The 17691-nt window shown below is 40.6% G+C and overlaps 1 protein-coding gene across 2 annotated transcripts; it reads left to right on the top strand.

Moving 5' to 3' along the window:
* Window positions 1-7159: 7159 nt before the first annotated feature.
* Window positions 7160-12129, top strand: LOC131245433 (probable alpha,alpha-trehalose-phosphate synthase [UDP-forming] 7). 2 transcript variants are annotated; one of them, XM_058244902.1, is made up of 4 exons: window positions 7160-7344; window positions 7642-9717; window positions 10023-10296; window positions 11327-12129. In XM_058244902.1, the coding sequence occupies exons 2-4, from the start codon at window positions 7733-7735 to the stop codon at window positions 11624-11626; spliced, it is 2559 nt and encodes an 852-aa protein (XP_058100885.1). In that variant the 5' UTR covers window positions 7160-7344; window positions 7642-7732; the 3' UTR covers window positions 11627-12129. The 2 variants fall into 2 exon arrangements, with proteins under 2 accessions (XP_058100885.1, XP_058100886.1); XM_058244903.1 differs by lacking the exon at window positions 7160-7344 and having other exon boundaries at window positions 7351-9717.
* The last annotated feature ends 5562 nt before the right edge of the window (window positions 12130-17691 follow it).

The following is a 17691-nucleotide window of genomic DNA, read 5'->3' as shown; positions in this document are numbered from 1 at the left end:
ATTGAAGATATGTCGATAGCATCAAACTCCTTTGATTTTATCGAATAACAACACTAAAATGTTTCAACAACTAATAGGAAATTTTTAAATTTCCTCAATGGGATCAAGAATATGTAGATGACATCTACAGAGTAGATTTAAGACATTAACGACATATGGGTAGGGTTCCATGCTTCGTATCATTGCGCTAGCAAAATCTTGATGCAGGGGAGGACGTGTGGTCGAGCATTTTCTTCCTCAAGAGGATAACTATCCCGAATCCACAGGACTTCACTGGACTCCTCACAGAAATTTCTCGAATCCACGAGGAAAGAAAGCAGGAAATAGAAATAAATTCTAATAAATTCGAATTTGATTAATGAATGAATAAAAATGAGTTCACAACCCTTTAAATAAAGGTACCAAGTAATGAGAAAGAAATCAGAATCAAACTACAACTAAAACTCCTAGAATTCGCGACTTACTATAAATAGCAAACTTACTATTTATAGACGGTCGTGATGTCTACTAATGCGCAAGGTTTTCGGCCAAAAATAGTAAGTGTCCTATTTGGCTTCATCAAACCATTCTCCTAATTATTCTAAGCTCTTTTCACGTTGGGCGTAACTCCTAAAGCCCGACGGATGAAGAGTTATAATCAAACTAAAACTTACTATTTATAGTAAAAATGAAATTAAAATAGGAAACGACCGTCGATTCAGGGGTTTTTTGTAATTCCGGGCTGTGCAACCTAGCGTAGCTAGGTTGGTTGGCTAAAGTAGCTCGTTGTACCCCAAAATCATATATTTTACGTCAGATAACTCATTCTGGATTGTGAGATACACCCGATCTAAAGTCCGATGGTCCGGATCACTTTTGTCGTCGACCGAGCCTTTTCTGATCCATCTTGGCCATGGAACTACCGGTGACCCACTCTACATCAAATCTCCACTCAAATAATACAGTGCAATGGATACAATAACGTAACATCGCACGTTCAAAATGATATAACCTTGATGGCGTTGAGTGGGCCACCACCACCCTGCTAAAGCTGCATCGGGCTCGTCCAAGATGGTCTGTACCCAATGGTGGCGGTGGGCTCCACTCATCACCATCATCCGACCATGAAAGAAATAATGATTGATAGAATAATCCCCCTCACACGTTCTCCCACTTTTCATATACATGGATAAGAAGTGGGCGGGCCCCACACGCGACCACTACGATCAGGATCAAAAGGGGGTGAATAACATGCAATTCCAGAGGTTTGCTGATTCCACACGCCTATAGAGCAGCTGTACACATCCACACGCGGCACAAATACAAAGACGAAACACGTGTCTGAGATAATGCTCAGATCTGATCTTTCCATAATGTTTGAAATAAAGCTCTGATCTCTTGCGTAAACTTTCACATAATCATACTCTTCGAATGGGCCACAACCTACAATCCTTTTCTAGCCATTCATTGATCTTCATATACTATAACCCACCCAAGTTGCCAAACATCCTAACTTCTATGCTAGATAGAAAGCCTAGATCTAACGCACGTGACACATGCGCCTGTGTGTGGATATGTATCACTCCCACACGCGTGTGGAATCAGTAAAGCTGACCTAACATTCCGTGTTTGTTATCAGGCAGTGGAGAGGATCCTCCATATCATGGAAGCTTATTCGGCCCGCACATTCCCTGTACTTTAGTAGGCACGTGCTGTTACACGTGTAGCACGTCCATGTCTAAGTGTATTTGCTTGTCGTCTTTCTTAAATAGACAATCCTATAATATAATGCGTCCAAACGAATGCAGCTTTGCTTCCTTTCATTGCTTTTAAAAAATACTCCTGACCTATCCACTAAAGAGGAATAACCCCATCCTCGACTCGAGGAGATGTAGACGGTACTCTGGTTTTCATTTTATACCGGTGGGAACTTGGTTCTGTGATCTGGACCACTTAGATAACGATTCATCTCCCCAAAGGCTTCCCAGATCTAATCATATAACCGTTGGTCATGTTTTTGGGTGAACGTGGACCGTTGATGTATGTACCTTTACTAAATATGATGTTAGAACTTTTACTATGGGGATATTTAGGGCTATGATTCATGCATGGCATGGCCCAGCAGATTAATGGTGTGTGTGTGATTGAAAAATGGGCTTTGCTTGTACAAAGTGAAAATTCGGGATGTGAGATATGCTCGGGAGTGAGGATGGTATCATTCCTGTTCCATTGAACAAGAACTACTTTGATAATCCCTAACACCAAACTACAGGTGCAACTGCTGGCGTGGTACACGTGTTTTTTTTTTTTACATGACGCTGTTCGTTAGGTGAGCGGGACTTTGTACCTCTCCTGTCCCGGACGCGAATTGCGACCTACCCCGGCCCTTCTCTAGCCCCGAACGGGCAGTTCTATGGGCGTGCCCACCGTCAAGCCGTCCATCCCTTTTTTTCATATCATTTCCAAGCATGAGTGCATAAATGAGGTAGATCCAACTCTCAAGTGGACCACACGGAATAATCAGCTTGGTTGGATTAAACAGCACATTAAATGTCAATTACATTAAATGCAAAAGTCGTTTATGACGTGGTCCATTTGCGCACAGGATCTCCTCATTTCTGTGCTCATGCCTTAAAATGACAAAATGACATGAGAAAAAGGATCGAGGGCTTGGGTAAGCAAATCCATCACGGTAGGCTCACTCACAGAACTACCTTTTCGGGCATCCTCCTGTCCCAAACCTCATGTTGGTATGAAAAATGCACGGTGCCACTCGGTAAAATCCTAAAGAAATCATCAGGATAAGGGCTCCTCCTATTGTGTTTGCTACCTTAGATTTGGAGTCCCTGTAATCCAAAAATAGCTATGCATAGTGTACATATTGGGATTTGAATTTAATTACTAAATTAACTTTAATATTTTTAATTAATGTATGTATGAAATGTTTAACACAATGGTTATAATAAGTCAGTTGTAATATATACTCTAGCTGAAAATGATGAAATTCTAAGTTTGGAATGAGCCATAAGCATAGGATCACATCATCAGAGTGACCATTCAATGATTTTTAACCGTTGATTTACATAGACAATGTTTGGACGGCACGGATCATCTTATTAAAGTGATTTTAGTGATGCAATTGATATCTTATTATTTTGAAATATCATTAGTGGCCAATGTCCCTAATAGATTACTAGTCTAATGACACACATGTTACACATATGATCTTAGCTTTTATACCTAATCCTAACTTCCGCTTTGATTTCAAATCTCCCTTTGGGGATTTTGAAACCCACTGTTACTTTATGGTGCCAAACATATTAAGGCATTCTAGTAGTGCTTAAATATATAATGATAATAATAATAATAATAATAATAATAATAATAATAATAAGCATAGGGCAAAATGATTGTAGCTTCAAAAGCATTATAACATGCACTGTTTGCCCATTTGTATGCAGTACATTCATTCCATCCATCATATGTTTTCCTTGGTGCTTCCCTAGGACCCCAAAAAACAGGCTAAGTAGGGCCACAGATGAGCAGCGAGGATGAAATGCCCACCATTAAAAATCCTCCATATCATGTGTGAGGCCCATTGAGATAGGTAAGGACATTCATTTTATCAATCATGTGCATTCATTTATGCTCTCTTATAGGTTTAGAAACTCAAGGTTCTATGTAATTTTAAAATTGGGCCCAAATACATATACAATGGGCCCTACATATTTGTACAAGGTTTGCTCCAATACATCCAGATCGATTTTTTGGAAATACTGTAAGTTTGACATTTTCCAATGGTCTGGCTCTTTTGCTTTGAACACAAACGGGTAAGGGTGTACACAAACCGAGTTAGTTCGGTTAGCTCGCTTGACTCAACTCGAAGAAGATAGATTTGACTCAATTCGAAGTAGAGCACAAGTCAAGTTAAGTTGATTTTTTTAGCTCGAAAAAATTTCAAACCAAGTTTGAGCTTGCCCGTGCTTGAATTGACTCGAATTGAACCCCAACTCGAATCGATCTCAAATCGAACTAGTTCGATAACTTAGTTACTTTGATATTGATATTGCTCACCAAGTGTTTGGTAAAATGACTCAACGAAGTATTGGCAAATAGCAAGGAAGGTATGTATATGAAACAAATTCCATTTTTCCTTGTGTTTGGTGTTGCCTATAAGGTGTTTAATGAATTACTTGTAAACAGTTGTTATTGTTTTACATATAGTGAAAAATTGAAAGTGCACCTACATGTGTTTGTGAAAATGCCGCAAAGGCTCAATTTGCTTAATTTTGGCTCGAACTTGGCTTGAACAGGCTTGAGCTACTGACTGAGCCAAGCAAGGAAATTAGGCTCGTGGATTGAGCTGAGCTGAGTTCGAGCTAGAGTCAACTAGTGGCCAAGCCAAGCCGAGCCGAGGCAAGCTCGACTCAGTTCATCTCAGCGTACACCCCTATGAACAGGTGTGAAGATAACAGTAACTATCCATTTTTCTTTTCTTTTTTTCATTTTAATTTGGACAACTTACTACTTCACTTATAACCATACATTTTATATCCATTAATCCTTTGGTATGACTTCTTAATAAGTGTGATTTAGATATTTGCGCCATCCTCAGTGGGACCCACAATTTGGATGGTCTGGATAGTTGCACATTAGTGCCACATCACATGCAAGGAGGATCTGTCCCCACCATCTTATGTTCAAAAGACGAAAGTACCCTTGATCACTTAGAAGCATGACGACACCAACGAATCCATGGACCCAGCTCGTGACTCGCTGAATTAGACTCGGCTGATTCACGAGCCGAGTCTGAACCAGGACAGTCCTGGGTACTGTTTGGCAGGAGCTAACGTAACCTAACAAGAAAATGAAATCCGAGCGGCTGCTTTCTCACACGTGCCTAATGTTAGGTACGCAGACGGCAGAAAGTCAGAAATCATGCACTTAAGCATCTGGTGTGTAAAATACGAAAGGAAATGACATAAATATCCACACCTGTTTCTCAATACCAAACGGACTTCTGAAAAGGAAAGGCCTGCGAAGAAGAGGATATCCATGTCATAATATAAAATATGAGGATAAGGTCCGTTATCCTTTTCTCCAAGGCTTTAGTTATTGCTAAGAACGTGCCCCACCAGGACCAGCGAGAGAGGAAAACAGAACGTGGTGCAGGTCATGACGTCAGCATTAGACGCCACGTCAACGTCCGTCAACGCCCCTGTCCGCATACTGGTCATCGACTTAGCCACGTGTCCATCATCAGCCCGCATGATTCAGTGGAGCCGCTCCACCGTACTTCGAAGAAAACAACGCCATCCATTCTAAGACGTGGGAGTGGTGATGGTGAATCAGGACCGTTGGTTACTTTCGCAGGGTCGGGAAAGTGCACTTCACCGCCGTCTGCAAATGAGGAAGACGCGTGTGACATCGCAGCCGCTCATCCCGTTAGTTCAATGGAATTCTCAAAAACTCAGGGGACGCGGATAAGGTCAGTAGCCAAATCGCTAATGCCGTTACCAAGCTCCAGTGGACCCTACCATGATGCATGTGTTGTATCCATACCGTCCATCCATTTGGAGAGATCGTTTTATGGCATGAGAAAAAGAATGAGATAGATCTAAAGTTCAAGTGGACCCACCACAGAAAACCGTGGGAGTAGTCACACCCACCGTTGAAACATTTATAGGACCCACCATGACGTAATTTTGAAATCATACCAATTCATAAGTTAACATAGAGATAGATGAAGTGAAAATAAAAATATTAGCTTGATTGTAAACTTCTGTGGCCCCTAAGAAGTTTTGAACGGTGGATGTCACTGTCTCCACTGCTTTCTATGGTGGGGTCCACTTGAACTTTATATCTAACTCATTGCCATAAAACCATCTCTCCAAATGGATGGACAGTATGGATACAACAAATGCATCATGGTGGGGTCCACAGAGCTTGGTGACGTCACTACCTTGTCAGTATCTAATCCGCGTCCAAAATTAGGCTGATGTGATCATCTGGTGGGTCACATATTTCTATTGTGTATTGCACCAGCAGATGATTAGATCGGCCTGATTTTCTTTAAACACATAATCTAAAAGATCGGTGTTTCCTAATGAGCAGCTTGGATCTTCCACGCAGTTTGAGAATGCACTTTCAACATTTGATACTCGAGCATTGTGTGGCACTTGATATGCAGGCACTTAGAAAATGTACACCTGCAACATATTAACTCAAATTAAAATGTCTAAATCATGTAATCCATTGTCTGTAGTCGCAATCCCAACCATAATATTGGTTGTGCAATCTTAAACTACTGGTTTGTTGAAATATTGGATACTTTTCATTTCAGCCGTGCAATAAATGTCCACCAATCCGGGTGTTAGACAACCTAACAGGTTTGTTTTTCGATTCCAAACATTTAAACTGCGTCCATAAATTGGACTATTTAATTTAAATTAATTGTACTCTACATGTGCAATTTCCAAGTGCCCGACTATCATCCACCGCACCATATCAGAGTATCCAAAATTTTCGCGGCGGGCCCACTTGGCGACACGCGTCCAGATGCAACTCGCATTCGTCGGGTGATACCGAGAAGGAGATCCTGCGTGGCATTCTTGCCAACTGGACACGCGGCACGCCAGCACTGCGGAGAAGAAGCGCGTGAATGGTGACCGCGTGATGCCAGCTGGCACAAGCGGGCAGTCGGCTGCCCGACCTTATCCTGTTTTCTCGCTCCCCACCAAAGCAATTTCCCCAATTTCCTTTCCCAGCACTTCTACTGCGGAGGGTCACTTGATACTCCGGCTTACCATAGTGCTTGATACACAGCCACTTAAAAATGGTATACGTGGCATTATTCACCCAAAATAAACCGATTAAAATTTTGAATCTACTGTCCTAAATCAACTTGAAAAGAATCGTATCTTTTGAACAAATCCTAACCAGTGATTAGTGGACCACTAGATATTTTTATTTTTAACCGTTAATAAATGTCCGGCAATGTAATTTTTCGATAACCGAGTAATGTTTGGCTGTTTGCTTCCCGAGAAACGAAACTGGGGTCCATGTTGTTTTGAATACTTGTATGCCACGTAAACAATTTTCAGAATAACTGCCGGCGTATCATCTGTCACACGCTGCCAGAGTACCAAAGTATTCCTCTTTCTCCCATCAGTATTATTTATTTATTTTTCCTGATATATGTATTTTTCCTTCCCTGCCCTGAATATTCAAATCACACAAAACAGAGAGAGACAGAGAAAGAGCCCTAGACAGATATTTCTTCTCTGATCTTCGAAGAAAAAGCTGAGAAAAGAAGGAGAGAGAAGAGGGATTTCATTGTTCTTGAATCTTGATTTCAACAAACTGGTGAGATTTCAATTTCCATTCCTTTTCATGTATGCTTTTGATCGTGGTAGGAAAAAAAGGAAAGGGTTTCTCTCAGATCATTTATTTCTGTTGATTTTCTGCAATTTCCATCAATTCAAATCTGGTTTCTTCTTCTGTAGATCTCATGTAATCATACCCCGGAACAAAACGTAACCTTTGAAGTATATTCTGTCAGATTGATTTGATCTGTTCTTCTTTTCTCTGTTACATTAGATTTTCATTTCTGGGTTTTCTTACTTTTTGCATTGATTTAGTTTGGAAATCGCTTCTGTGCAGGTTTTTGTAATCTTGTGTTCTTGGGTTTTGATTTGGGTCTTGAAACCTTCGAGTTTTTTTCTTTTTTGGGGGTCGAACGGTGGGAAAAAAAATGTTGTCTAGATCTTATACGAATCTTTTAGATCTGGCGTCGGGGAATTTCCCTGTGATGAGCCGTGTTGGAAGGGCCCGTCTTCCCCGCGTGATGACCGTCCCTGGTATTGTCTCCGAGCTTGACGACGATCAGGCCTATAGCGTCTCGTCAGACGTCCCGTCCTCAATCGTGCAGGATCGTATTATCATCGTCGCCAATCAGCTTCCTGTGAAGGCCAAGCGACGGCCTGACAACAAGGGCTGGAGTTTCAGTTGGGATGAGGATTCTCTGCTTCTGCAGTTGAAAGACGGATTGCCAGAGGAAATGGAGGTGATCTACATCGGCTCTTTGAGGGTTGATGTCGACGTGAATGAGCAGGACGATGTGTCGCAGACTCTGTTGGAGAGGTTCAAATGTGTTCCAGCCTTCCTGCCACCTGATATTCTGGCGAAGTTCTACCATGGGTTCTGCAAGCAGCAGCTGTGGCCACTGTTCCATTACATGCTGCCTTTCTCGGCCGATCATGGGGGCCGGTTTGATCGGTCTTTGTGGGAGGCCTATGTTTCTGCCAACAAGTTCTTTGCGCAGAAGGTGATCGAGGTTATAAACCCGGAAGATGATTATGTCTGGATCCATGACTACCATCTGATGGTGCTGCCAACCTTCTTGAGACGGCGTTTTAACCGGCTGAGGATGGGCTTCTTTCTACATAGCCCATTCCCATCTTCTGAGATCTATCGGACTCTTCCCGTTAGAGAAGAGATCCTCAAGGCCCTTCTGAATTCAGACCTGATTGGTTTCCACACATTTGATTACGCCAGGCATTTCCTTTCTTGTTGCAGCAGAATGTTGGGTTTGGAGTATCAATCGAAGAGGGGTTACATTGGATTGGAATATTATGGACGGACGGTTGGGATTAAGATCATGCCTGTTGGGATTCACATGGGTCAGATAGAATCAGTGCTTCATCACGCAGATAAGGAGTGGAGAGTAGGAGAGCTTAGACAGCAGTTTGAGGGGAAGGTGGTTTTGCTTGGCGTTGATGACATGGATATATTTAAAGGGATAAATCTGAAGCTGTTGGCTATGGAGCAGATGCTCAAGCAACATCCTAAATGGCAGGGACGGGCGGTTTTGGTTCAGATTGTAAATCCTGCAAGGGGTAGAGGGAGAGATATTGAGGATATAGAAACTGAAATACGGGCAAGTTGCAATAGGATCAACGAAGTATTTGGACAGCCTGGTTATGAACCGGTGGTTTTCATTGACCAGCCTGTTTCAATCAGTGATAGGATTGCATTCTATACAATTGCAGAATGTGTTGTTGTTACGGCTGTCAGAGATGGCATGAACCTTACACCATATGAGTATGTTGTCTGTAGGCAAGGAATCTCTGGATCTGAATCGGGATCTGATGCAAGTGGCCCCAAAAAGAGCATGTTAGTGGTGTCAGAATTCATTGGGTGTTCTCCTTCACTCAGTGGTGCAATCCGAGTCAACCCGTGGAATGTCGAAGCGACTGCAGAGGCGATGAATGAGGCAATCTCAATGGCCGATCCCGAGAAACAGTTGCGACATGAGAAGCACTACAGATACGTGAGCACCCATGATGTGGCTTACTGGTCACGGAGTTTCTTGCAAGACATGGAGAGAACTTGCAAAGACCATTTCAGGAGAAGATGTTGGGGAATTGGATTGAGCTTCGGTTTCAGAGTTGTGGCACTTGATCCTAATTTCAGGAAGCTGAATATAGACACCATTGTCTCGGCATATGAAAGGGCCAAGAATAGGGTGATATTGTTGGATTATGATGGCACTTTGATGCCCAAAACCTCTATCAACAAAACCCCGGGCCTGGAAGTTTTATCAATCCTGAATACCCTCTGTGGCGATTCGAAAAATGTTGTTTTCATTGTCAGTGGAAGAGGGAGGGAAAGCTTAAGCAAGTGGTTTTCTCCATGTGAAAAGCTAGGAATTGCAGCAGAGCATGGCTACTTCTTGAGGTATGATTATCATGTTAGTGCTTGTTTGGATGTGCCTCCAGATCAGGAATTATTCTGTTTTTTCGTCCAACAATCGGTATACAATTTTGGGTGGGGTTCAGGGAACAGAAACTGCATTAGGCAGTTTCAACTTTCCCACTTCTGCCCCAAATGCCAGAGCCATTCTTATCCAACTTGCAATTTCGGCAGACTGAATCCCATCCATCACCTTCTGTTTTTTGAAACTTCTGTACACACCCTCATTACTTTTTTGTGCTTCTGGGAATTGTTATGTTGCAATTCTTCTAATACTGTTAATTTCTCAGGTGGACGAGGGACCAGGAATGGGAAACCTGTGGCCAGAGTACTGATTTTGGTTGGATACAAATTGCCGAGCCTGTGACGAAACAGTATACAGAAGCTACTGATGGTTCTTCTATTGAAATCAAAGAGAGTGCATTGGTTTGGCACCATCAGGATGCAGACCCAGGCTTTGGATCCTGCCAGGCAAAGGAATTGTTAGACCATCTGGAGAGCGTACTAGCAAATGAACCTGTTGCTGTGAAGAGTGGTCAGTACATTGTAGAAGTGAAGCCTCAGGTATTGTATGTGTATGCATTCTGTTTCTACATGATCGTATACATGCGCATATTTCACAAATGACCTCTTGGTGATCCTGCTCAAAATATTCAGAACTAGAATTATTAGATAGAAGTAAAGACTATATGCTTGTCCAAGGGTATGCTTAGACGTGAAATACCATTACTTTCATTTATAACACACCTTCCATTCACCTGCCCTACTGCAAACAAATTATTTTCAATGGATAAAATGGCATGGAGCCTATGACCTCAGTGTCTGTTGTCATGCTACCTAACTGCCATGACATGTGGATGGAACCCAAATCAGCTATCTCTTCCTAGTCAGAGCTTTGCTGAGCCCAAACTAAATTGTCTTTTTTGCAGCTATTATAATTACTGGCAGAAAATGTGGCTGTCCCTTAAAACTAAATTCTCTTGGTTACAGTTACTATCTTTCGTTACATGACCTTTCTTCTACCCAGGCATCCACAGGCAGGTGACACTTGTCTGGGGCATCTGAAAAGTGCATCAGGTGGCACATGAATCTGGTTGTTAAACTTGTCAGATGGACCATGCATATGAAAACATCGGATGGTAAAATAAAAGTTGTGAATGCTCTACATGGAACTTTTATAAACTTGTGGAGCCTGCCTGATGTGTGGGCCAACATGATTTTCCGGCCAGATCATCTACATGGTGGGTCCCACCTGGTGCCCTGCTCAGATGTCCTGCATGTGGAATGGTGGATGTGGGCTTGGCCAAACTCTACCTAGTCATGTATCACTGTATCACTAATGAGTGAAGGAGGAGCATTTGAAACCATCACCTGTGTTGGAGCTTGTAGCCCAAGTGGTTGGTGCTTTCTTTTCCAAACTGAGGTTGCCACTTCGACTGGAGCTGGAACGTACTTGTAACCCAGCTAAGTTGGATTGATTTTGCAGCTTATCATCAGTAGTAGATCACAACAATAAGAGATTTGCTCTAATTCATTGCAGTTGCATTGTGGTTGTCTTTTTAAATGATGGAGGTCTTTTGTTTGTGGTTTCCAGGGAGTCAGCAAAGGCCTAGTTGCAGAAAAGATCCTGTCGTCAATTAGAGAAAACGGGAGGCAATCTGACTTTGTGCTGTGTGTTGGCGATGACAGATCCGATGAGGACATGTTCGAAGGCATCAGCGCAATGGCAAGGGATGCCCTCCCCTCTACATCAGTGTTTGCTTGCACGGTTGGGCAGAAGCCAAGCAAAGCCAAATATTATTTGGATGATGCAGGAGATGTCGTAACAATGCTACATTCTCTTGCCGAAGCCTCTGACCAATCAACCTCGCCTCAAACTGATAATTCTCCTTGAAATTCTCCTCCATCAAGCACATTCACAGGAAGAGCCTCTCCTGCAGGTGTTTGAACCCCCCCATGAAAGAAAAGCAAAGCCTTCCATTGATCAGGCAGATGGAAACAGAGAATTGTTCTGCATTGACTCAGACAGCTAGAGGAGGGTAGCCGCAGTTACTGGATTTTATTCATTGACTGACTTGGGACTGAAAAGATGGATCTGCCTTATTTTTTGGCTGCATTGCAAGCATGTAAGGCAGCTTTTCAGACTTACCATGCTAGAGGTATGTAGTAAGGAGAAATCAGAAGAGACGGTTAGAAAGAAATCCTTATTCACAGTGACTGAAGAGGGAGAAGTTGCTGTCCTGTGTTGTCTTTCACTCATGCCTGATTGGGGTCACATCTGTAGCGGAATTGCAAGAGAATACGCGGAAGCAGCCAGCACCAGCAACCTATAAACTGATATCTGATTGTTGATTATCCAGTTGAATGTTTACTGATAATACAGTTGCATTTTTTTTCCTCCTTTTCGTGTGAAATTCAATTGTTTCTTTTTGTTTTTTCTCCTTTTTTTATGCATTTGTTTCTTTGATTTTGTTGAATCTGTAAATGCCAAGGGTTTTACAGAGTTCTTTTCATTTCGCACCAGGAAGGAAAACCTTGCAAGGCTTGCAATCGAAGGGAAGTCACCAAAGAGCCTTTCTTTTCGCCATTGAAGTATATAAGCTAAAAGGAAGTGGTAAAGAACCAAAGACAGCTTTTCTTGCATGAGTTTCCATAATCAATTTAGTGGAAAGATCTTGAATTGTTCTCACATGATGTGGTTGCGTTGCTCTCTGTAGAGACGGGTAAGAGTGACAGTAGTGTGGTGTTTGCTAAGCCCACACACATGTAGAGTTCTGCCTATCTGCATGTTGGAGATCTGAGCTTTCCGTCTGGTGGGCCACTCCGATTTGATCTCTGAGCTTTGCATCAGGTGGGCCACACTGATTTGATCTCCTGATAGGAAATATGATCATTTCACTAAGGTAGGTGGCAGTGTACAAAATGAAAAGATTATGGTCCACTTGAGTAAGCCTGATAGCTCAGATCATGTGTGAATGAATGTATGCGATGTTGGCACATTTAATGAATGCCGAATAAGAGCAACAGTACTTCACCCAATGATCAGCTGAGGTAAGGAATGCCAATGGGACTTGCATGAATTGATGTTTCCTTCATGCCACGTGGGGGTGTGTCATTCACCATGTGGGAGAGACAGCTGGTCCGCTCATCAGGCTGGGTCACTTGCAGGTGTTGAATATGGACCGATGACCAAATTCATCCCATTCCTATCTAGTCACCGCTTTCCAAGCCTTTTCTTTTTGGATAGAGGGTACACGTGTTCCTTTGGATCTATGTATTCCTCCATCTCTTATGCTCTGAAACATTGAACCTGGATTTTTGCATTGATTCTTTTGTGAATGCTAACCAGCACATCTACTATTTGTTTTCACTGGATATCAGGTGCGCATCATGCTGTTATTCAATGCTTGGGTGATACTTGATCAATGTAGGCCCCTCCGGCTCACTGTATCTGACTTCAGTAGCCATCTTTTCCAACCGATGGTTGTGTAAGGACATGAATTAACCCAGCTCACTTCCTAATGTGGCTGGATTTGATTGGATAGTAGGCTGCTGTTAGAGATGTATTTATACAAAATATGTTTGCAAAGGAGCTGAACGGTAAAGCTGAGGAACACTGAGTTTGGCAAGGCTCTGATGTAGAGAGATTTCATTGGATCAGCCGTGCGTGTACTCTACTGAACCTCTTTCAAACATGTTGAATGTGGCCTAGCTGCACACGGCCAATCAAATTTCTTACGTTTGAAAGTGGTTAAGTACATGCAGAGGGTCATCTCTAACAGTAGTCTGCCACGTCTGTGAGGGAGGGGTATAGGCAGCACCTAGTCCTCATCCGTTGGTGCAATGCCAAGGACCCTATCATTGCCTTTGACGTCTTCCAGAAATCCATGGATGTAATTATTAAAAATTTTAAAATATAATAATAATAATAAATAAATAACATTGTAGAGAAGTATGTGCAGATGGGTGCATTACATGCATAGCCGTTTAACTCCATTGCTGTTTGTAACATGACTGCGGGCGCCAGCCACCTCTGCATTTCAAGGTGTGCGTATGAGCAAGTGACAGAACCTTCCATGGCCAAGACTCTACAATGTGGGGCCCGCCTGGTGGATGATTTGGATGTTTTCCATGCGCCCAACGTTTTCAAAAGATTTGAAGGTTGAGTGACATGATGTGAGAGTGATCTATTGATTAATGTACAATGGTTGACCGATAAAGAACCACAAGAAATATGAAAACAAAAACCCAACTCAAACACATGAGATGGTTTCATTTGAGATTAAAAGGACGTGCCACTTCAAATTGTGGAGTAAAATGCAACAAGGAAAAAAAAAGAGGCTAATAGGGGTGGCAAGCCCACTGATATGACTATATTTAAATGATTAAAATAACTAGTTCAAATTCAAGAATGGACCCTTCTCACTTTTTTTTTTTTTTAAATTTAAAGATTGTTAGGAAAAAAATCTTATATCATTTCCTTAATGCTTGAGAAATATATAAATAATTGTGCCATTTCACAGTAGTAATAACAAATTATTTCAAATTCAAACTCTAAAGTGAATCTACTCCTGACAATTAATTTTAACTGCTCCTTTGATTATTGGACTATTTGGACTACCTTATTTACCCAAATGGTTTGGCTCACTAATTGACCCATAGACACTAACATTCCTCACGCATGAGCAACAACCTTATCTTTAAGGGTGGTATTAAGAATTTACTATAAAAGGCGATCTTGGTCGAGTCCTAAAACATCTGTTTTTTTTCTTTGAAAATGTCTTTGCTCTCCTCATCCGCCTCTAACAAATATACATTGTTGTGTTTTTAATTGGTCTTTCAGTGTAAACTTTTCATCGTAATTATAACATAAGCCCCTCTTGGGCTAGCATGTATTTTGGGACAATTGAAGTGCCTCATGGGAGGCCTTCTCTTGAATTGATGGTCAGGGAATGTGATGGAGAGGTTGCACCCATTTCAAAGGGTTTAAAATTATGCACAACTTTTGTAGCCGATCTTCCTAAGTGCCGGCCAAACCCACCATGGCTAACATCATGATTAGACAGAAAAGCTTAATGTCCACACAAATCTCCTCTTTTAAGCACGCAATAAAATACCAGAGTAATGCTTTTTTCAGGCTATCCTTCCAAGCAATTTGCCAACTTCTCAAATTGCATTTGATACTCGCTAACCATCTCCGTTTGGCACAGCTTTGACAAAGCCATATTAAAGTCTTCATAATCCGATGGAATCGAATCACATAAATAAGGCTTTAGTAAACATAGCCCATGCCATCGTGGGATTGATGCATTCATGCCATCACCTTTCAAGTGAAAAGACAAAAGGAGCTCTTATCCTCTTTTGGTGAAGTGCAAAGACTTGTTTCGTGGATGCACTCACTTTGTTGGATCTGACTCGACAAATTTTGGAAAAACAATTCAAGGATATTGACCTCGAACCAATCCTTCGTTGCTAAAGTAGTTGTCATTTGAAATCTCTTGTCCGTCATGGTCTTTGCGATGGTGACAGTTTTGATTTTTCTTTTTAAAAGTCTATTATGGATTAGGAGAGCTTTTACGGATTCATTGAATTCTCGCATGGCGTATTTTATCTCTCTCATATTTCTTAATGATCACCACTCTATTTTCCATCTTGTGCTTGAGCATATCCGAGCCTATCTTTGATACCAAATGATATGACCGATGATTGATATAACTAGTCTGAATTTAACGATGGATCATCCCTCCTTGCAATCAAGTAAAAGATTGCTAGGGAAATTCTCATTTCATTTCCTCAATGGTTATAAATAATTATGTCATTCCACAATAATAATAACAAATTATTTCAAATTTAAATTCAAACTATAAATTTAGTCTACTCCTTGAAATGAAGTGTGACCACTCCCTTGATTGTTGAACTATCAAAATTTAAATTTAAATATAACAATTTATTATAGATCTTAAGTGGAATTAGTAGGCTCACTTTATTGGCTCGAATGCTTTAGACAGTTGATCTACAGACTAGGCTCATTTTACTGACCCAAGTGGCTTGGTCCACTAGTTGACTTATGGACCCTAACATCATGACCTCATCCCAACATGTGCAAGCCCACCTGAAAAATTAGTTGGCTTTCTGTTGAGCATAAAAATTAAATAAATCCCTATTTTCCATTATGAATATTGCTATTTTACCATTGATTAGGTGGGTCTAACATATAATTTAAAAATAAAAAATAAAAAATGCCAGATTGCTGGTTGTAAAAAAATAAAAACCAAGATCTACAAGTAAGATATATGTTGCAATGATTTTAGGGAATTATCTCAAAAATGAAGCAGATCCAATTATCAGGTGGACCATATATTAGGAAATAGTTATGATTGAACGCCCTACCACTAAAACTTCTTAGGGCTCACTTTAATGTTTCCGTAGTGTTTATTTGCTATCCATCTTATGATAAGGTTGCATAAGTCTAATTGCTGTTTCCGCACTTTATTTGTCATCCAATCTATCCGCATACACCTCAATGAAGGAAAAAACCCAACCATCATCTTGATCCAAAACTTTCATGGCCCATTAATGGTCAATCATCACTGTTTCATGTAAAATGGTCCACCTAATAATTCGATCTACTTTATTCTTAGGATAATGCCCTAAAATGATGACATGGGAAAATGGATGTACAATGTGGATACAGAATGCATGCATCAAGGTATGGCAGCTTTGTCTTATGTGAGTCCTGGGTCTCACTTAATACATGGTATAGGCCGCCCCATCTTGGTTGAGTCTAAGGTCTTACCTTATCCACTCCTAGTATATGGATGGTGTTACACTCATTTTGGGTGCTCTGGTGTGAACTAATAGGAGAACGCCACGTGGATATACTACAATATTTGTATCTAATCTTCCTTCAATGTTATACATTCTGTAATTAATACAGTTGTATGGATTATTATCAAGCTATTTAAGGAGATGAATCGTCGCGTGCCACGTGGCCACGATTAACATGCTTGGTAGTATATAAAAGACCCGCCGAATGAGCGTATCCTGTTAAGACTCAAATATTGCATAATTTTCCCCATTTACATCTTGGTTTTATGAACATGAATCAACTTAATGTTCTATTTTACTCATGTATGTGTTGCAAGGTGAATTTAAGAGCTTGGATTGAAAATTGGTGTTAAAAAGCATTGATTTGATGCTCAAGAATCACCAAGGCAATGGATGGATCTTAGGAGACCAAGATTGAAGAATTCACATGCCAAAGATCCAAGAAAACCAAGTGAATAATGAAGAAAATTGAAGATTTGAAGTGAAGAATTCTGAAATCGTCCTGAAAAAGTGTATTCTGAAGCTCTGAAGTCTATTTTGAGAAACTGCGTATAATTGAGGCGGTTTTTAGGGTTTTTCAACTTTGTACGAAAATTGAAGTTCCCTACTTATAACTAAGGCTTTCTAGGGTATTTCTAAGCATCATTAAAGGCATCCCAAAGCAAAATTTAGGGTTTTTAAAGAGTTTTTAATTTTATTAGAGTTTTATAAGTTTTTTTTTTTAATCTTTTCTATTTGCATTTATTTCTTTCTTCTTATTTTTTTTCTTTTTTATTTTAATTATGTTTTTCTAAGTTCTTTCTAGCCCAAGCTAGAAGGGAAACACATGGGTTTAATAATTCTTTAAGATTATGATGATTGATTGTTTTAATGATAAGAAGAATGGCGTATGCATGTTATCTATTATTTAGGTTTTGTTTTTTATTCTCTTGTGAGATCCATATGTTTCCATCATATGATATCCACATTAATGGATAGGCTTACCCTGAATCAATCAGATTTCTTAGATAGGAGAGGTTCTCAACCTGTTATATTTCTTTGATTTTCATTATCTCATTGATATTTCATTCTTAAAATCACTTACGCTTGAGAATATATATCAATGATGCAAATTCATGATTTTTTAATATT

This window comes from Magnolia sinica, chromosome 5 (assembly GCF_029962835.1).
Source record: "Magnolia sinica isolate HGM2019 chromosome 5, MsV1, whole genome shotgun sequence".
Lineage (NCBI taxonomy): Eukaryota > Viridiplantae > Streptophyta > Magnoliopsida > Magnoliales > Magnoliaceae > Magnolia > Magnolia sinica.
Note: the sequence above shows the minus strand (reverse complement) of the source record. Positions and strands in the feature narration are given on the sequence as shown.

Bases quoted from the DNA above. Each gene is read 5' to 3' on its own strand.
- LOC131245433 (XM_058244902.1), top strand. From the start codon at position 7,733: ATGTTGTCTAGATCTTATACGAATCTTTTAGATCTGGCGTCGGGGAAT. The intron at 9,718-10,022 runs GTATGATTATCA...TTAATTTCTCAG, and splicing joins GAGCATGGCTACTTCTTGAG to GTGGACGAGGGACCAGGAAT. The intron at 10,297-11,326 runs GTATTGTATGTG...TGTGGTTTCCAG, and splicing joins TTGTAGAAGTGAAGCCTCAG to GGAGTCAGCAAAGGCCTAGT.